At 58.5% G+C, this 18,778-nt stretch overlaps 2 protein-coding genes across 2 annotated transcripts in view; one reads left to right on the top strand and one right to left on the bottom strand.

Annotated features, from left to right (window-relative positions):
- Positions 1–2,159: 2,159 nt before the first annotated feature.
- On the top strand, positions 2,160–16,431 carry CROCC (ciliary rootlet coiled-coil, rootletin; the record flags this gene model as incomplete). The annotated part of the gene is given in 40 exon segments (XM_079545484.1): positions 2,160–2,294; positions 2,950–3,135; positions 3,205–3,288; positions 3,364–3,434; positions 3,509–3,674; positions 4,433–4,539; positions 4,619–4,825; positions 5,166–5,262; positions 5,367–5,462; positions 5,558–5,692; positions 6,637–6,815; positions 6,903–7,064; positions 7,165–7,309; positions 8,143–8,508; positions 8,816–9,009; positions 9,084–9,211; positions 9,452–9,564; positions 9,983–10,105; positions 10,167–10,301; positions 10,502–10,633; positions 10,709–10,778; positions 10,781–10,946; positions 11,306–11,465; positions 11,553–11,720; positions 12,064–12,300; positions 12,302–12,401; positions 12,767–12,828; positions 12,830–12,895; positions 12,968–13,076; positions 13,424–13,575; positions 14,039–14,068; positions 14,070–14,087; positions 14,089–14,181; positions 14,254–14,382; positions 15,281–15,427; positions 15,429–15,473; positions 16,032–16,079; positions 16,082–16,114; positions 16,116–16,166; positions 16,330–16,431. Coding segments are annotated over 40 exon segments (4,947 nt in total).
- A 1,163-nt stretch (positions 16,432–17,594) lies between these two features.
- MFAP2 (microfibril associated protein 2) overlaps positions 17,595–18,778 on the bottom strand; it is a gene marked incomplete at both ends in the record, with an annotated part of 2,568 nt that continues 1,384 nt past the window's right edge. The window contains 11 exon segments of the mRNA XM_079545545.1: positions 17,595–17,609; positions 17,611–17,631; positions 17,633–17,686; positions 17,688–17,701; positions 17,873–17,906; positions 17,908–17,947; positions 18,046–18,122; positions 18,124–18,134; positions 18,373–18,413; positions 18,539–18,629; positions 18,695–18,721. Coding sequence (XP_079401671.1) covers positions 17,595–17,609; positions 17,611–17,631; positions 17,633–17,686; positions 17,688–17,701; positions 17,873–17,906; positions 17,908–17,947; positions 18,046–18,122; positions 18,124–18,134; positions 18,373–18,413; positions 18,539–18,629; positions 18,695–18,721 — 425 coding nt within the window.

Raw genomic sequence — 18,778 nt, 5'->3', positions numbered from 1 at the left:
ATGCAATGGAGGTGGGTTGAGGTGTGCAGCACAGGGCTGCCCCTGGCACCATCTCCACTTTCTCCTCATGCATTTGGGCCACTGAAACCTTTCAGTCTGGCAAACAGGGGGGAGCATCCTCCTGGAGACTTCTTGTGTGCAAGGCCTTGTTTTGTCTGCTGCTGACAGCACCGGCAACGTGCTTCCAAGGTGCTGAGCATCAGCCCTGATATTTCCAGCACTCCCTGCAGTGTGGGGGGTGGGGAGCACGACTGCTGTGTGCAGCTAAACGTGAGCGCAGAGCTGGAGTTCCTATTTTCCTGCTCCAGTAAGGTTGGTTTTGGTGTTTTTTTTCCCCCTCTATTTCGAAGAGAGATTTGTATTTGTTTTGCAGAGACTTTATTATTGGAATATATGCCATGAAAGACAAACTTGGTCTCTTGAACCGAGCTGGGGTTGAGATTCCTCTTTGAAAAAGCTCCCAAGTATTTTTCTTACCTATTTATATTATGGTGAAGGCCTTTCACAGTACAGAGTTCTGCTATTTTTTCAATGTTTCAGACTTAATTATTATTTCCATTCTCAACTGGACGGGTGAGCATTTCCATTGCAGAGCTTTCGCTTTGCCCTGGCGGCTCACAGGGCCGGGTGAGAGATGTCACACTTCCAAGAGAACAATAAAATCATTTTGATGCCAGGTGTGACGTTTTGCAGCCCTGAGATCTGCCCCTGTGTGCTCAGGGTGGGACCGTGGGGCTGCCTTCGAGGTGGGGATTTGATATCGGGGGTGGTTTTGTGCTTTCCCTCCTTCTTGGTGCTGGGGAAACAGCGAGGCACAACACATGGGTGTTGCTTAGCAGTGGCTTTGAAGCCCTGTGGGCAAAGAAGGTAAGGAGTCAGGAAAGTAAAGGGGACAGCTGAGGACTTGTGGCCCCAAAGCCCATCAGGGAGCCTCGGCGTGGCTCTGGGGTGAACATCTTCATAAGCCACACTGTGCCAGCAGCGCTGCAAAGCCTCAATCCTAACACCCTCCCTCTAATAATCCGCGGCTCAGCTGGGAGGAGGAAGGGCATTTGCTCTTCCTGAGGGGCAAGCAGAGGCTGGGCAACGCTGGGAGGGCAAACCCGCATCCGAGGGTCCGCAGAGGGAATGCCTTCAGTGCGGTGTTGCCCCGCAGCCCCTGCTGAGGACGCACGTTTGGAGCTGGCATCGATTTGTTGGAGCGTTTCTCCTTTCTGCCCTCGGGGGGAGCAGGAAGCGGCAGCTCGCCGTTACCCCTGCACTTCAATTAATTAATCGCCCGGGGTCTTTCTTTTCCACGTGGCAGTTAACTGTATGATTTATGGAGCGGCTGCCGCCCCTTCCCAGCGCCCAGCCAAAGGCTTCCCATAGCAACCTGGCACGCTCCACCCAACGCTTTTTCCTGCCAGTGCCAACTCCTGCGCCGTAATGAGCTTAACGAGGCCGTGCTTCGTTATGGCTTAACGAAAGGGCTCCTCTCTCCCGGGCTCCTGTGGGATAACAGAGCCCTGAATCTCAAGGAAGCCGAACACTGGAGCAAAGTGAGTGCATTTCCTCTGCTTTTGGGTGCAGGGCTGCTTGGAGCTGCTGATTTCTTGCAGTAGCAGAAGAATCTTTTTTTGCTCTGCAGGCAAATAGCTTTGTTGCTTGGTTTGAATTGCAAAGCTTCGGTTTTGCAGCAAAGCAGAGCTTGGGGGAGGCATTAGGACCCCTGAGGCACGCAGATACAGCCAGGAAGAGGAGGGTTCTCAGCCTGGGAGGGGAAAATGAGGATTTCAGGCTAATCCCAACCATGCATCCGCTTTCCGCTTGCGGAGCGGAAGCAAAGCCCTAAAAGAGCAGAGCAGGATGGAGACGCGGGGCTGCTGAAAGCAAAGCAAAGGGGGGGGGGGAACCCACGAGCGTGCTGGACTGAGGTAGGAACTCCCAGCAGCAGCTGAGATCGTTTGCCGTTGCAAAGACAGAATCTGCCGTGCAGCTGTAATGGCAAAGCTGCGGTTTGTGCAAGCGCGGGTTTGCAGCAGGGCAGCTGGTTTTGCAATGGCACAAAGCAACTGTTGCACAGAGGGATGCGGAGTTTGCAGCCAGAGGAGCAAAGCAGCAAAGTTGAGCCTATGCCCTGAGCCTTGTCCCCTCCTGTAGGTTCCATCCCCGAGGCCATGGCCTCGCTGCTGTCCCTCCAGGAGGAGAACCGCATCCTGCAGCAGGAGCTGTCGCGCGTTGAGGACCTGCTGGCTCAGAGCCGAGCTGAGCGCGACGAGTTGGCCATCAAATACAACGCCATCAGTGAGCGGGTAGGTCAGCCACGCACACAGCCCAAAATACATCTTTTTCACCCTCAAAATGCACCTTTCTTGACCAGCATCACTCAGAGGTGCTGAGGACGCTGCGGTGATGGAGATCCAGCACCCGGCATGCTGGGGCTTGCAGGAAGCACAAAGCATTCCCATTTTATTCATCTCAATGCTTTCTTTTTTCTTTTTTTTTTTTTTTTTTGCAACTGTGGCACTGGGAGAAGAATGAGGGCTTTGGTTGCTCAGGGAGATGCAAAACTCGAGCTGCACCACTCTGGGGTCTGTATGGCTCCGGGGGCTCACGCCCCTTTGTGCACGCCTGGTTGCTAAAAGGAGTGAGCCAAGAACCAAAAAGTACCCGCAGGGAAATCACTGCTTCCTGTTCCTTGTGCTGAAAGACTATTTATCCATTGGCCAACCTGATGCAAACCCAGGTCTGGGTTATTTCCTACATGCAGCAGCCAATTCCTTATTAGTTTTCCGTTGCCATTTCCTATTGCATCTCAAGTGCAAAACGTCAGGGCGCCCCGTGTTGCTTCAACCCTATGGAGCTTTGCAGCATCAAAGGGAAGATGAATTTATCCAAGCTGGGATGCTTGTACCTGGAATGGTTCTGGAGGGGTTGCATCCTCAAAGGGGTGATGCTGGCTTGCAGCTGGAGCAATCCCTGCGGCTGGAAGCGGGCGAGCAGGAGGTGGCGGAGAGCCGGAGCCTGGCACAGCACAACATTGAGCTGCGGAGGCTGCTGGATGAGGAGCAGGCTGCCTACAAGCGCAAGCTGCAGGCGTACCAGGAGGGCCAGCAGAGGCAAGCACAGCTGGTGCAGAAGCTGCAAGCCAAGGTGGGTGCATATGGGGGACACGGGAACGCTGTGATGGGGAGGGACTGGATGCCATCGCGTCGTCCCCAGGTGCTGCAGTACAAGAAGAAATGTGGCGAGGTGGAGCAGCAGCTGCTGAGGAAGGAGACAGAACTGGAGCAGGAGAGGCTGACAGTGTGTAATGTCCCCAGTGTGTCCCCAAATGTCCCCCACCGTCACCTGCATGCAAAGGGAACGATGTCCCCGCAGAGCCAGCCAGAGGAGGAGAGCCCCAACGAGCTGGAGAACGCGCTGATCCGGCTGGAGGAGGAACAGCAAAGGTGTGAGGGGTTTCCAAGTAGGGCTGGTGGCTGTGGGGACCTCCTAGCATCATCCCCAGCCCTGTGTTGCCCAGGAGCTGCAGCCTGGTGCAGGTGAACTCGATGCTGCGGGAGCAGCTGGAGCAGGCAAACGTGGCCAATGCGGCACTGAGCGAGGACATCCGCAAGCTGACAGCCGACTGGGCACGGGCACGTGGAGAGCTGGAGCAGCGTGAGGCCCAGTGGAGGAGGGAGGAGGAGGTCAGGGCCGAGGGGAGATGCAAAGCAGAGGGGTGCTGCATGGGGGCCTGAGGGATGCAAAGGTTGCAGGATCATTGGGATTTTGCATGGAGATAAATTTGGGGGGTGCACAGGGCGTTGCACAAAGAGGCCAAGCAGAGGGGTGCCGGGATGCAGTGAGGTGAAGGGATGCAAAGTGCAGGACCATTGGGATGTTGGATGGAGAATTGGTGGATGCATGGGATGTTGCATGCAGAGGGTGCTGCATGGAGAAGGAACATTGCATGGATAATTATGAGGGTGCAGTAGGTGGTGTATGGGGAGATTTGAAGCAGAGGAGTGGAGGGGTGCTGCAGGATGAAGGGTTGTGAGATGCAGAGATGTGGGACCTTTGGTACTTGCATGGAGAGGAATTAGGGGTTGCAGGGTGTGCTGCACAGATGCAAAGCAGAGGGGTGCTGCATGGGGAGGGGTGTAGGACATTGCATGGAGAGGAATTTGGGCATTCAGAGGATGTTCCATGGAGAGATGCAAAGCAGGGAGACAGAGGGAGTGCAGAACCACGGGGTCATTGCACAGAGAAGAATTTGTGGTGCAGGGGGGGGATGCAGGGTGAAGCAATGCTGCATGCAAAGGAATGCAGGGCGGAAGGAGGTATTGCACGGAGGCACTTTTGGGGCTGGTGCATGGGGCAGGACCTGGTGCTGCGGTGATAGCACCGGGCTGCAAAGCTGCCAAAGTGACCAGGATCTGCTCCATCCATCCCCATCCCCTCACAGTCCTTCAACACCTACTTCAGCAACGAGCACGGCCGCCTGCTCACCCTCTGGAGGCAGGCAGTGGCCTTCCGCCGCCACTTCAGTCAGCTGCGAGCCGCCACTGAGAGGTCAGTGGGGCGGCGAGGAACGGGGATGGGGTGGCAAGATATGGGCTCACCCTTCTCCTATCCCCCATTCCCTTTGCAGAGATCTGGTGGAGCTGGGGCAGGAGGTGAGCCGTGCCGGCCGTGCTGCCCACGCCGCCTGCGTGCAGCTGGGAGCTCACCTGCAGCTGGCCGAGGGCCGGGCGGGTGCAGTGCAAGAGCAGCAGGCACAGCAGCTGGCACAGCTGGAGGAGCAGCTGGCAGCACGGGGCCGCGATGCTGAGCAGGAGAGGGCGGTGCTGGGGGACAGGTGGGGTGCTGGGGGATCCTGTAGGGTGTTATTGGGTGCTACGGGCTGCCGCCGGGGGCTCTGGGGAGCTGTGGGATACTTCAGGCTGCTGTGGGGTGCTACAGGGTGCTGGGGGATGCGGTGGTGTTCTGTGGGTCGGTGCAGGGTGTTAAAGGATGCTACGCTGTGTTATGGGGTGCTGTGGGATACTATAGCTTGCTACAGGATGCTGTAGGGGTGACAGGGCGCTGTGGTATGCTATGGGGTGGCACAGGAGCTACGGTGCTGCACAGTGCCATGCAACACAGCGTGGTTCTACGTGGTGCTGAGCACCAGCCCTGCTGGGCACCATCTCACCCAGGCTGGCGGAGCTGACAGCAGCCCTGCAGCAGCTACGGAAGGAAGGTGGTGAGAAGGAGCGGGCAGTGCAGGCTCTGACGGCGCAGCTGCAGAAGATGGTGAGCGTGGGTCGTTGTGTGAGATGCACGCTGCACACCAAGGCAGGTCGCAGTGTGTGATGCTCAACGCACACCGGGCACGTTGCACGCCGGGCGTTTTGCAGGAGGCCTCTCGTGCTCAGGAGCCGTCAGCAGAGGAGGTGCAGGCATTGCGTGCAGAGCTGGAGCTGCTGCACCAGACGCTGCAGGACATCACCCAGGTGCTCCCCGCACCCTCTGCACTCCCAGCGCTACCGACCCCTCCGTGCCTCAGTTTCCCCTCCTGCAGCAATGATGCTGTCCCTGTCCCTTGCAGGCAGTGCTGGCTGATGACCATGGGTCCTCCCCAGGGCCCCCCAGGCTCCCTTGCCGCAGTCTCTCTCCTGCTGCTGCTGCAGCCACGCTGGGAGCTGTGCATGGTGCCCTGCGCCGGCGGCACATCCAGCTGCAGGTGGGTGAGGGAGGGGGAACGATAGCAGACAGACACGGGGATGGATGGACAGACAGGTGGATGGATGGATGTGGGGATGGACAGATGCGTTGGCGGGTGGACATAGGGATGGATGGATGGACATGAGGATGGATGGATGGATTGACATGGAGATGGATAGATGAATTTGGGGATGGACAGGTGCATGGGTGGGTGGACGTGGGAATGGATGGGTGATTGGGTGGATGGACAGACATGGGGATGGATGGATGGATGGGTAAATGGGTGTGGGGAGAGATGGATGTGGGGATCGATGGGTGGATGGATGGATGTGTGGACAGATGGGTGCAAGCATGGAGAATGGATGGAGTAGAATGGAGGGCAGATGAACGTGGAGATGCACAGATGGGTGTGGGAACAGATGGAAGATTGGGAAGGATTGATGGGAGGATGAATCATCAAAGCAAATCATTAAGTTTGGGGAAGACCACTAAGATCATCTAGTCCAGCTGTTAAATGGAGGATGGAGGTGGATGCATAGAGGAGAAAGGAAGACTGATGGATGTGTGGATGGCTGGATACTTGGAGGGCAAATGGAGGGGAATAGAGGGCAGATGGAAATGGGGACAGATGGATGGGAGGACAGAAGTGAAGGTGGTTGGAAGAGGATGGAAGGATGGAGGATAGGTGGAAGGATGGAAGAAGGGAGACAATGATAGGGAAAGAGCTGGAGGGAAGGTGGATGGATGGAGTGTGCATGAATGAAGGGGAATAAGGGATAAATGGGTGTGGGAATGGATGGAGAGGAAGATGGATGGAGGAGGAGGAATGGGAATACATGGACCATGAGTGGAGAATAAAAGCTGGAAGGATGGATGGTGGAGGAAAGACAGATGGAAGATGAGTATAGGGTGAATGGATGGGCAGAGGATGATGAAGGACGACCACTGTCCCCCCACCCTCAGGAAGCCAAGGATGTGTCAGGGAACCTGCGGAGGGAGCTGGGGGACAGCGAGAGGCGGCGGGCTGCCCTGGAGCAGCAGCTGGAGCAGCTCAGCACTGAGGCCGGGGGCTGCCGGCAGGCACAGGATGAGGCTGTGCGTGAGGCTGCCCGTCTGCTTGCTGACATCGAGCTCCTGCGCAGGTACTGCTGTCCATCTGTCCGTCCGTGTGTCATATGCACCCATCTCCATGCATTTGTCCATCCCCACGTGTGTCTGTCTGTCTGCAGTGAGCAGGGCCGCGTGGAGCAGGCGCTGGTGGCAGAGCAGACGCGGGCAGGAGCTCTGCAACGCAGCGAGGCTGAGCTACAGCTCCGGGTCCAGGAGCTGGAAGAGCAGCGGGATGAGGCCAACCGAGCAGCAGAGGCTGCACGACAGCAGCTGGAGCACAGGTGGGGACCTCCAGCTGCTGCAGAATAACGCTATTGCAATGCCACCCCTAAAGTGGGTGCTGCACCCCTCCAATGTGTGCTCCCACCGTGGGTGCTGCAGCACGCAGCAGCTGGAGCAGCTGGAGGGACAGCGGGCAGCAGGGCAGCAGGAGCTGCTGCGGGCACGGGAGGAGCTGAGCCGGGCACAGCTGGAGGCGGAGGTGGCACGAGGCGAGCAGGCAGCGCTGGGAGAGGCGTTGGCACAGGTGAGTGACAAAGCCCCAGTGTCCTCAAATCACCCCCACATCCAAACCTTTGTAGTTCCGTTGTCTGGAGATGTCTGCACCCCCTAACTCCCTGCATCTGCTTTGGAGATGCCTGTGTCTCCAGCTCCTTCCCCCATGCGTCCCCAAAGCTGTTGTGCATTCTTCCTGGGGCCATCTACATCCTCAACCCTCATGTGCATCCCTAAACCCAATGAGTGTGCTTCCTGGGGGCCATTCAGGTCCCCAAAACCAATGTGCAACCTCCCCAGAGCCAAGCACATCCCCAATCCCATACGCCTCCCCAAACTCCAAACACATTCACCAAACCCTTACTTCTCCTCTTTGGGGGCATCTGCATCTCCATGTCCCAGATCCATTGTTCCTCATCCCTGGGGATATGTGCACCTCCAAACCTCATGTGCATCCTCCCTGGGGACATCCAGGTTCCCAAATCCCACATGCATCCTTGCTGGGGCCATTCACATCCCTTAACCCACCCCTTGGACATCCCCAAGCGTCACTATGCATCCTTGAACTGTATGCACATCCTCAGACCCTGTTGTCCATCATCAAACCCAATGGACATCCCTAAGCCCTATTGTCCATCCTCAAACCTCATGCTCATTCCCAGACCCTATAGTCCATCCTCAAGCCCCATGGACATCCCCAAGACCCATTGTCCAACCTCAAACCCCCATGCTCATCCCCAAGCCCTGTTGTCCATCCTCAAACCCCATGGACATTCCCAAGCCCCCCCAAGCCCCATGCACATCCCAAGCCCCACATCCATCCCTCTGGGATCCCCTCTGGGATCCCCTCTGGGCACCCACCAGGCACAGGGCAGCAGTGCAGAGCTGGAGGCAGCGCTGCGGGACGCCCGCACACAGGAGGCCAGGCTGCGGGATGCTGCAGCACGGAGCAGTGAGCTGGCTGCCAGCCTGGCACGGGACAAACGGGAGCTGAGTCGGGCGCTGGCGGGGCTGGAGGAGCAGCACGAAGCTGACAGCGAGGCCAGGAGAGAGCTGGAAGGACTGAAGGCTGAGCTGGGGCGGCTGGAGCGCAGCTGCAGGGATGGAGAGGCTGAGAGGATGGAGCTGGAGCGGGCACGGAGAGCGGCGGAGAGGAGCTGCGAGGGGCTGCAGGCTGAGCTGCGGGAGCTGCACGGGGAGCTGCAGAGAATGCGGGAGCAGCTGGGGCAGGTGTGGGGTTTGGGCAGCTGGGAAAGGTGGGGAGGGTACAAGGGCAAATGAGAGGATGCGTGGAGTGAGCGGGAGGATGCAGAGGGCGGTTGGAAGGATGCATGGGTGAGGGTGCTGGGGCAATTTGGTGGGTGGGTGGGGTGGCTGGGAATAACAAAGAGGATGCGGAAGGCATTTGGAAATGATGGGGAGGATGTAATTGGGATAGCACGTGAGGCAGTTGGGAAAGATGCATGAGGGAAGTGGGAGAGGATGCAGGGCTAGCAGACCGTCCCAGTGGTACACGCATCACCTGGTGCTGGTGCAGGCTCAGCAGGAGCAGCGTGCAGCAGGGGAGGCACTGATGCAAGCACGGGGGGAGCAGCAGCGGCTGAGCGCAGAGCTGGAGCGCACCATGCAGGAGCGAGAGGGGCTGGCCAAGGATGGGGCCAGCCTGGGGGTCCAGCTGCACGCTGCCCAGCGTGACGCTCGTGACCGTGCCCAGGAAGCCGATGGGCTCAGGTTGGTGTCGCCGGATCCGTGGGATGTTCCATCCTGCTGATGTTAGGCAGCGTGCTGCCACGGTGTCCCTGCAGGGCTGAGAAGGCTGTGCTGGAGACGAACCTCTTTGAGGCACGGGAGCAGCTTGGGCAGCTGAGCACGAGCAGGCAGCAGCTGGAGGCCGAGGCACGGAGCCTGCGGGTGGCCAGGGATGGGCTGCTGGGTGAGCAGGCAGTGCTGCAGTGGGGGTCACATCACACATCTGCTCTGGTTGGGGGTGGCCGCATCACATCCTTGGCCATGCCGCGTTAGCCACTTACGTTCTGAGGCTGGTATCGTTGGCCTCATCACTGACCTTGCTCAGTTTTGGGGCTGTCACCTTTGGTCACGTCACTTCTCTCTCAATTCTGGGTACTGTGACCCCTCCATTCCCATCACTCCCCACTCGTTGTGGGGCTGGCAGAGGAGCTGGGTGCAGCGCGGCAGCGGCTGGCAGTGGCACAGGAGGAGGTGGTGACCCTGCGCAGGACCCAGGAGGAACGCGAGGGAGAGATCAAGCAGCTGCGGAGTGAGAAGGTGGGCACTGGGGGGCTGTGGGGTAAGGCTGATTTGGGGAGGCAATGCTGGCTTTAGGAGGATGGTGATGCATTTGGGTAGGAGCTCCAATTCTGGGTAGTGATGCTGTTCTGGGAAGCCACGCTGGCTGGGGGTCTTGATGCTGATTACGAGGAGCGGTGCTGATTTGAGGGAGTAACTCTGATTTTGGAGTGACTGTTCTGAGTTGCCCTCAATTTGTTGTCAGATTTTGGGGTAACGCCAGTATTGGAGCAACGCCATTTCTTGGGGGGGTGGGGGGAAGCACTGGGTTGCATCATGGGATGGCACATATTTTGGGTAGCGATGCTGATTTGAAGGTGATGCTGATATTGGTTGGGGTGGCACCGATTTTGGGGCAGTGCTGAACGGTGTCGGCGCTGTTTTGGGGGCACTGCAGGAGGAGCTGGACACGGAGCGGGGCCGGCTGGCGCGGGAGCAGCAGGAGCTGGCAGCAGAGGTGGCAGCAGCACGGCAACAGCGGGATGAAGGGGTGCTGCGTGCCGAGAGCGAGAAGCAGCAGGTGGGTGCTGGGGGGTCCCTGCTGTGTGCCCGCTGCCCCCGCTGAGCGCATCCCTGTGCAGGCACTGGCGCTGAAGGAGGAGGAGAAGGCAGCACTAGCAGGAACGCTGGCAGGGCTGCAGCAGAGCCTGGCCCAGGCTACAGCCGAGCTGGAACGGCAGCGACACGAGAATGCGAGCTGGCAGCAGCAGCAGCAGGTGGGTGCATAGCACAGGCACCCCAATTGCAACCCCTGTGCTTGGGCATCCTCCATGGATGCCCTATTCCCATTGCATACCCTCCATCCCCATTGCAAATCCCCTACACCCGTTGCCACTCCTTCACCCTTACTGCAAACCTTCCCCTCCCTCTTTGAGCCCCCAGCCCTGCCCAGCAGTGCTCACCCCACCTCCCCCAGCACCGCTCGGCGGAGCTGCGCTCACTGCAGGCACGGTTGGAGGCAGCAGCAGAGGCCCACGCACGCGAGGCCGCGGCTCTCCGTGAGCAGGCAGTGGCAGCATCCCAGCAGCGTGACAGCGCCCTGCGTGATGTGAGCCCCCCGTATCCCTTCCCATCCCCGTTGCACCCTGGTTGCTCCGTAATCCCACAGCATCCCCCGCTGCAGGTGGAAGAGGCGCGGGCGCAGCTGGCACTGGAGGCAGAGGCACGGGCAGCGAGGCAGCAGGCGCTGCTGCGGCGCAGAGAGAAGCACAGGAGGGACGTGAGGGGTGCGAGGAGCAGCGCAGGATGGGGATGGAGGCACGCAGGGCGCTGGGTGATGCTGCCAGGGAGCAGGAGGCACTGCGGCGCTCCAACCAACAGCTGCGGGCGGCACTGCGGCACAGCGAGGGGCAGCGCATCAGGTGTGGGTCAGGGTGATGCTCGGGGTCGGGGGGGTGTTTGGGGCTGGGGGTGTGCTTGGGGTCAGGGGTGATGTTTTAGGTTTGGGGGTGCTTGGGTTCGGGGGGGGTGTTTGGGGAGGGGAAGGATGCTCGGGGTCCATAGGTTGCTGAGGCTGGGGACACCTTGGATGGAGGGTGATGCTCGGTGTTGAGGAGATGCTCCAAATGGGAGCTGTGTGGGGTGGTGAAGTTCTTTGGAGGGGGATGCTCAGGGCTGGAGGATGCACAGGAAGGATGCAATTTTGGAGATACATGGCACGCTACTGTGGCCAAGGTTGGGGTGCCCTGCGTACACCTCACCACTCTGATATTCCCCACAGCCTGCAGCGTGCAGCTGAGCAGCAGGAGCAGCGGCTGGCGCTGGCAGAGGACGGGCAGGCAGCAGCAGGCAGGGAGGCAGCAGAGCTGCGTGCCACCCTCCGTGGGCTGGAACGTGGCCGCCTGGATGCCCGTCGTGAGCTGCAGGAGCTGCGCCGCCAGGTGCGGGGGGAGAGGGGAACACAACAGGGGGATCCCCTCACATGCAGCTTAAATCACAGCCTCCCTCGTTGCCCCTCGCTGGGGCAGGTGAAGGTTCTGGATAGTGAGAACAGCAAGAAGAGCAAGGAGGTGGAGGAGCTGCGGGCGCGTGTGGCACGGGAGGAGCAGCATGAGGAGGAGAGGCATCGTGAAGCCTTTGGCCTCAGGCAGAAGATGGTGGAAAGTGAGGCTGGCGTGGAGGCTACCAGGAAGGAGGTAAGCTGCTTGAGCCCTCCTTGTCACCCCTGCTCAGTACCCCATGTCCCTTGGTGGCCCCACAGTGAGTGCCCTGTGTCGCTGGGTGCACCTGCTGCTCAGTCCCTTGATGCCACACCTGTCCCCATCACCCCACATTCAGTCTTCCATGTCCCCATCGCCCCATTGCTCTGTGCCCTGCATCCCTGGATGTCCTCCTTATGCTCCACCCTTCACACTCTGGACGTTCCCCAAACCAAATTGCTCCATCCTCCGTCACCCTTTTGCTTCATCATCTACATCTCTAAGCATCTCCCACGTCTCTCCATCCCATCCCTGCTTCCCTACATCCGTTGCTCCCCAGCTCCAGCAGCTGCAGCGCAGGCTGGCAGAGAAGGAGGCAGATTTCCAGCAACGGGAGCGGGCGCTGTCGCGCAGCCTGGAGGATGCTCGATGCCATGAGAAGAAGCTGCTGGCTGATGCCCGCAACCTGCGGCTGAAGGCAGAGGCAGCACGCAGTGAGGCAGCAGAGCTGAGCTTGAAGCTGAGCGCAGCCGAGGGTCGGGCACAAGGGCTGGAAGCTGAGCTGGCACGGGGTGAGGGAGCGACGGCGTGATGCTGAGATGAGGCTGAGTGGGCTGAGCTCAGCCCTGCGCTGCACCGTCGGTGTTGGACGGGCACATGGAGGATCTCCAGGCAAGGGTGAGGATGGCACAGGGTGTGGAGGGCACTGGGCTGGGTGTTGGGTGCTCTATCTAGCTGTGCATCCTTCCCGTGCCACCCTGCCCCTTCCCAATCCACTCTGTTTCCCCTTGTCCTATTTTGTCCCCTCCTGTAGCTGTGTCCATCCTGCATCTTCCCGTCCCTCCTGTGCCACTCTCTCTCATGTCACCCTGTCCCTCTCATCCCACTATCCTTCCCATGCCTATCCCTTCCTGACCCTCCCATCCCTCTCATCCCACTCTATCCCCTCCAGTCCCACCCCATTCCACCTCATCCCTCTGACCCGACCCTGTCCTTGTCCCACCTTGTCTCCTGCCACCACCGCCCTGTCCCCTCTCTTCCAGCTGGACCCAGGAAGGCGACACGCACCCCCTGCTCATCCCCAGACCCCAGTGCAGCAGCTGACCCCCGAGGCAGTTCGTGCAGCCCTGCAGGATTTCCTGCGCCAGCTGCAGGATGCCCAGCGGGATAAGGTACGCCCTTCCACCCCTCCCCAAGGTGTGCATCCCCAAAATACGCCTTTCTCACCCCATTTTCTCCCCCAGGAAGAGCTGCAGGTGCGGGTGTGCAGCCTGAGCAAGCAGCTGGCTGAGGCAGAAGCGCAGCGGGACAGAGCACTGCAGCTGCAGAAGAGATTGGCTGAGAGCAAGGAAGGTGATGGGGCAGTTATGGGGTGGGTTTCCCCTCAGTTGGGTGCTGCACAGGAGCATCGCTGCCTCCCTGTAGTGTGTGGCTGCTCAGGATGTGGGGCACGTTGTGGGGCTGTGAGGGTGACAGATTGTGGGGTGGGGTGATGGTGCTGCACTCAAGTGGTGCACGTTTCCCCCAAATCATAATAGAAACATAAAAGAAGACCCCATAGGAGCAAATAAACCTCTACAACCCTGGAACCGGTACAACCCCAGTACGAGCAGTCAGCCCCCTCCTTGTGCATGCCCCGTAAACCCCAGTGCATGCCTCGAAAGCACAGAGGTTTGCAAACCCCGCTCTGGCTGTGGCAGGGTGGCGGGGCTCCGAAGGCAAGCAGGCAGCACTGCTGCTGCAGGAGGAGATGCTGCAGCAGGGTGAGGGCGAGCGCCGGCTGCTGCTCGAGAAGGTGTCAGCGCTGGAACGCAGCTTGCACGCTGCTGAGGGCGAGCGCCGGGCTGCCCAGGGTGGGCATGGGGGGGAAAAACCCTCCTCTCCCTCCCTGAGCAGCCTTTCTGCTGCCCTTGCATACAAGCTGCATGCAAGCTGCATGCAAGATGTGCACAGATTGCAAGCATGTTGCATTAAAGTGCATGAGAGCGCAAGGGAGGTTGAATGCAAGATGTGCAAAAACTGCATGTATGCTTCTTACAAGCTACACGTGCAAGCTTCCATGCAAGCTGCTGCAAGCTTGCATGAAAACCAAGTGTAAGCTTCTGGCAAAAGCTGCCTGGAGTCTTGCATACAAAATGCACACAAACTGGATGTAAGCTGCTCGCAGGCTGGCACACAAACTGGGCACAAGGCGCTTGCAAACTTGTACACAAACTGCATGAGTGCTGCTTGCATGCGCGCGCAGACTGAAACCTTGCATTCGTGCTGGTTTCACACCTGAAACCAGCTTGCACACACTGCTCTGTCTCTTCCAGGAGAAGCTGAGTGCACTGCTGGCAGCCAAGGGACCACGCACAGGGCACACCGGGGGGCCAACACCAGCACAGCCCTGCAGCAGCGACTGCAGAAGCTGCAGACTGCTTTGGCTGCGGGCGAGCTCGACCGCCGGGCGCTGCAGGTGTGCAGGAGCACCTCGGGGTGCAGTGGGGACCCATGTGGCCTTGTGTCACCGTGCACGTCCCCCACGCAGGAGATGCTGGATGCTGCACGGGAGGAGCGCGGGGTGCTGCGGGAGCAGCTGCGGGCGCTGCAGGAGGAGCGTGCGGTGCTGGAGCTGCGCAGAGAGGAGCTGGAGGCGCAGGTGCAGCGACTGCAGGAGGTGGGAGAGCAACAGCAGCTGTCCTGTGACCCCACACAGCTCCCCCCATGCAGCTCTTTTTACTCTGCCGTGCAGCACCCTGTTGCCCCATGCACTTCCCTATTACTCTGTGCAGTACCCTGCACCCCTTCCAGCACCCAGTTAGCCTGTGCGTCACCCTACTGCCCCATGCATCACCCTATTACCCTGTGCAGTACCCTACCACCCCATCCAGCACCCAGTTACCCCTATGCATCACCCTGTTGCCCATCCCAGCACCCAGTTACCCTATGCATCACCCCTAATGCCCCATGCATCACCCTATTATCCTGTACAGTACTCTACACCCCTTGCAGCACCATTACCCTGCGCATCACCTTACTGCCCCATGCATCACCCTCTTACCCTGTGCAGTACCCCTACACCCCTTCTAGCACCCAGTTATCATGTGCATCACCCTACTGCCCCATGCATCACCCTGTTACCCTATGCATCACCCTGTTGCCCCATGCATCACCCTCTCACCCTGTGCAATACCCTACCACCCCCTTGCAGCACCATTACCCCCACGCAGCACCCTATTACCCTATGCATCACCCTGTTGCCCCATGCAGCATCCTATTACCCTGTGCATCACCCTAGTGCCTACACAGCACCTTTTTGCCCCATGCATCACCCTATCACCCCGTGCATCACCCTATCACCCCGTGCATCACCCTATCACCCTGTGCATCACCCTATCACCCCGTGCATCACCCTATCACCCCGTGCATCACCCTATCACCCTGTGCATCACCCTATCACCCTGTGCATCACCCTATCACCCTGTGCAGCAACCTATAGCCTCCTCACCACACCCTATCACCCCGTGCACACCCTATAACTCATGCAGCACCCTACAGCCTTGCTCCCATTGCAGACACAGCAGCAGCAGGACGAGGAGGAGGCGGCGGTGCTGGGGGGGCTGAGGGCAGAGCAGCGGGGGCTGCAGGAGCGCGTGGGCAGCCTGCAGCGTGCTGTGACCCAGCTGGAAGCTGAGCGGCGTGAGGCTGAGCGCTGCGCCCTGCCGCCTCGAAAAGGACAACAGTGCCCTGAAAAGAACCCTGGAGAAGGTGAGCACCCACCGCCCTGCCCTGCACCCTTGGGTGGGCACTGATGTGCAGCCTTAATGCTGGAGCCATAAAACTGCCGTGTCGTTGTTCCACGCGTGACGTAAACGATGCACGCCTCTCTGCTGTGCACAGCGTGTGCAAACAGGTATTTATGTGTGTGCTGTGCACAGAGGAGCAAGGTGTACAACAAAGCACAGCATGCACACGTGAATACATGTATATATATATATACAGTGCACAGAGCAAGGAGCAAGTGCAACAGAACATGCAGATGCATGTATGCATGTGTATAGAGAGAGAGTGCATTGCAGCAAGGTGTGCTGGCAGAAAGCCCCATATTTAAGGGGGAAAAACAGGGATTTCTGGGAGAAAACCCCATACATGCACGCATGTGTGTATTTTGTGCACTGGAGCAAGGCATGCAACAGCACACATGCATGCATCTACACATATATTGTGCACTGGGGGCAATGCTTGCAACAGTGCACATGTGCATGCATGTATGTGTGTGTGTTGTGCACCAAAGCAAGGCGTGCAACAGTTTGCATCCTCACACAGGTGGAGAGGGAGAAGCTGAAGACGCACGAAGCCTCGCTGGAGTTGGCTCTCTGCAGAAGGGCCGCCTGGATCGCTCTCTGGCGCACATCGGAGCAGCAGCTGGCAGAGGCACAGCGACGCATTCAAGTGCTGCAGGCGGGTGGCCCCGGGGTGCTGCCTGCACCTTAGGTTGCAGGGTGGTGGAGCTGGGCTGTTTCGGGGCTCATCCACTGCGTGGAGATGCTGCTGCACGCACGGGGGCTGCTGCTGGGTTTTTCTTTGGGGTGATCCCTCTGTTCTCCCTCCCCCCCTACCCCAGGCACAGGTCTCAGCGCTGGAGCAGAGCTCTGGGGCTGCACAGAAGCCACCAGCACAGCAGTGGGGGGCACAGGAGTCTCGCCGTCACCCCCGCAGCATTTAGGGCTGAGAGCAGCACAGCGCAGCTCACCAAAAATCTGCTCAACGTTCCCCAAATCCCACTCGTTTTTCTTGATCAAGAGCAGCACTTTACCCCCTGAGCCACCACTATTTTTGATACAGCTTGGTTTTTTTCCCCCCCTTCTTTTTCTACGGCATTTCTATAACCAATATGAGGAAAGAAGATGTTTTTTAAGCCCACGTGGATGTGATGGGAGCACTGCGGGCTCCCCAGACTGGTGCTGACCAGGGTAAGCATCCCTACGCCTGGATCCCACGTGGCACAGGGAGGGTCCTCTCTTTTCTACTGCTCTTTTTGGAGACTGGTTTGATATCGGTGCTATGGGCCAACCCAAGGTGGCCCCATCCCCTCTAAGCCTCCATTAAACATATGGAAAGCCAACCTAGTGACACTTATTGGGGTTGGGGGTGGAGGGTTTGGGAACCAGCTGCTCAAATTGGTGCCCATCAGGCCCCATGGCATTTATTAGCATCATTATTATATGACCTATGTGCTGTTAATATTAATATTACACACGCTATAGAAGATGGCTATATCCAAGAAAAACCACAAGCTAGATTGAATGTAGTAAACCAATCCCCTCCTTTCCATTCAGAGAACCCCCAAACTGCCCTCAATTCAACATCAGAACACTGCATAGATGGGAATGCGTGCCCATTCCCCATGTGGGAACTGGGGACAGCCACCCCAAACCCCATAGCTGCACCCTTTCTCATAGGAAAAAACAAAACTGCCCTGATGATGCTGTGTGCTTGAAATACATGCAGAACGCTCAACTGTGCAAATCCCCAAAGAGCCCACAGACTGCCAGATCCTACAGCCCAGCTCTGCTCTATTCAAGGCACATCACCAACGACCCCAAACCAATGGGAAACCCAAAAAAGAAAGAGACAGGAGCCGCAGCAACCCTTACGCTTTTTCTCTTGGATACTCTACGCAGCAAACAAACCCCCCCCCCCCGACTTACAATATAATACAAAAGTAATAAAAATAATAACACCCCCCCCCCCCCAACCCCTTTCCCCCCAACCCTTATTTATTTTTTATGTGCAGCCAAACCGGACTTTTTTCTTTGGCCTTTCATGCACGGTTCTTTTATAGCACCAGGTGGAGGAGCCGGGCTGCGTCCCGGCGAGGTGGGGGCTTCAGCAACCCCCGCAAGCTGCGGGCACAGGAGGTGACCCACGGTCTGGCAGAGCCCACTGGTGGCCATCACACCACACTTGGAGAACTTGTCACCGGCACAGGTCGGCTGCAGGGAGATGGAAACACAACGCTCATCCAGCAGCCGCCGCTGCACCTAAACCGGTGGCGACTGGGAACGCGGAGCGCGGCTTTGCTGTGCTTAACCATCTTTGGTGGTACCCAACGATGGGGGGTCATGGGGGGGACGGTGTCCCTGAGCTGATGGATGGGTCCTTACCCCTCAGCAGCTCTTCGTGGGCGCACACGGTGCGGGACGCAGATCTCCTTGTTGATCACGTAGACCCGGCGGAGGCTGCGGGGTAAAGGATGGTTTGGGGTTCAAAAACAAACCCGAATGTGCCAATGAGGATTTTTGGGGGGGATAGAGGGAGAGACAGCCCCTGCGCTCGCCTGTAGAAGCAGATCTCATTCAGGCACTGCTTGCAGGGCTTGTGGACGGAGTAGAGCCTGGTGCAGGGGTACTGCTCCTTCCCGGCAGTCTGCAATGAGAGCCAGAGCTGGTTACGTGTTGTTTTGCTCCAAAAATGCAAGCAGGTTTAGATAGGGGAGAAAAATCCATGAGCACAGGGGGTGTGTTCAGCATTGCATTGTTCCCTACCCTCCTCCTCCCCCCCCCGGAGGAAGGATGCAACCATGGGGGGGGATGCATGGGTGGAGGAAGGGACCCAAGTTGCACCATATCTGTGTTAGGAGGAGAGCGGTGAAAGCTACACTTACCCAGAGGTCCGGGCTCTGTGGGCTCAGTCTCGGGGCAGCAGCTGATGGGAGGAAGAACAAAGCTTTGGGGTTGGGCATAGGGAGCATCCCGCTGTCCCCCAGTCAGGTTTTAGGGTCTGGGCAGTGCTGGAAGGGGGAAAGGGGGGTTGTGGTCGCTGTTTTGCACCCACCCATGGTCGGTGCTGGCACAACTTCCTGCTGGGATTGCTGCTGGGATTGGAAGCGAAACTGCTCCTCTGGGGTGCGTGGGGTCACATCTGTGGGGATAGAACAGTGAGGATGTGCGACCCCGGCCCCAAAACTGCCCCGGGGCTGCACTCACCGTGGTAGTCGTAGTAATCCTGAATTTCTGGAGGAAAAAAAGGGAGAAAATGGAGCGTAAGGACGTTGTGTTATCGCACAGCCC

The sequence above is a fragment of the Tetrao urogallus genome (assembly GCF_951394365.1).
Source record: "Tetrao urogallus genome assembly, chromosome: 21".
Lineage (NCBI taxonomy): Eukaryota > Metazoa > Chordata > Aves > Galliformes > Phasianidae > Tetrao > Tetrao urogallus.
Note: the sequence above shows the minus strand (reverse complement) of the source record. Positions and strands in the feature narration are given on the sequence as shown.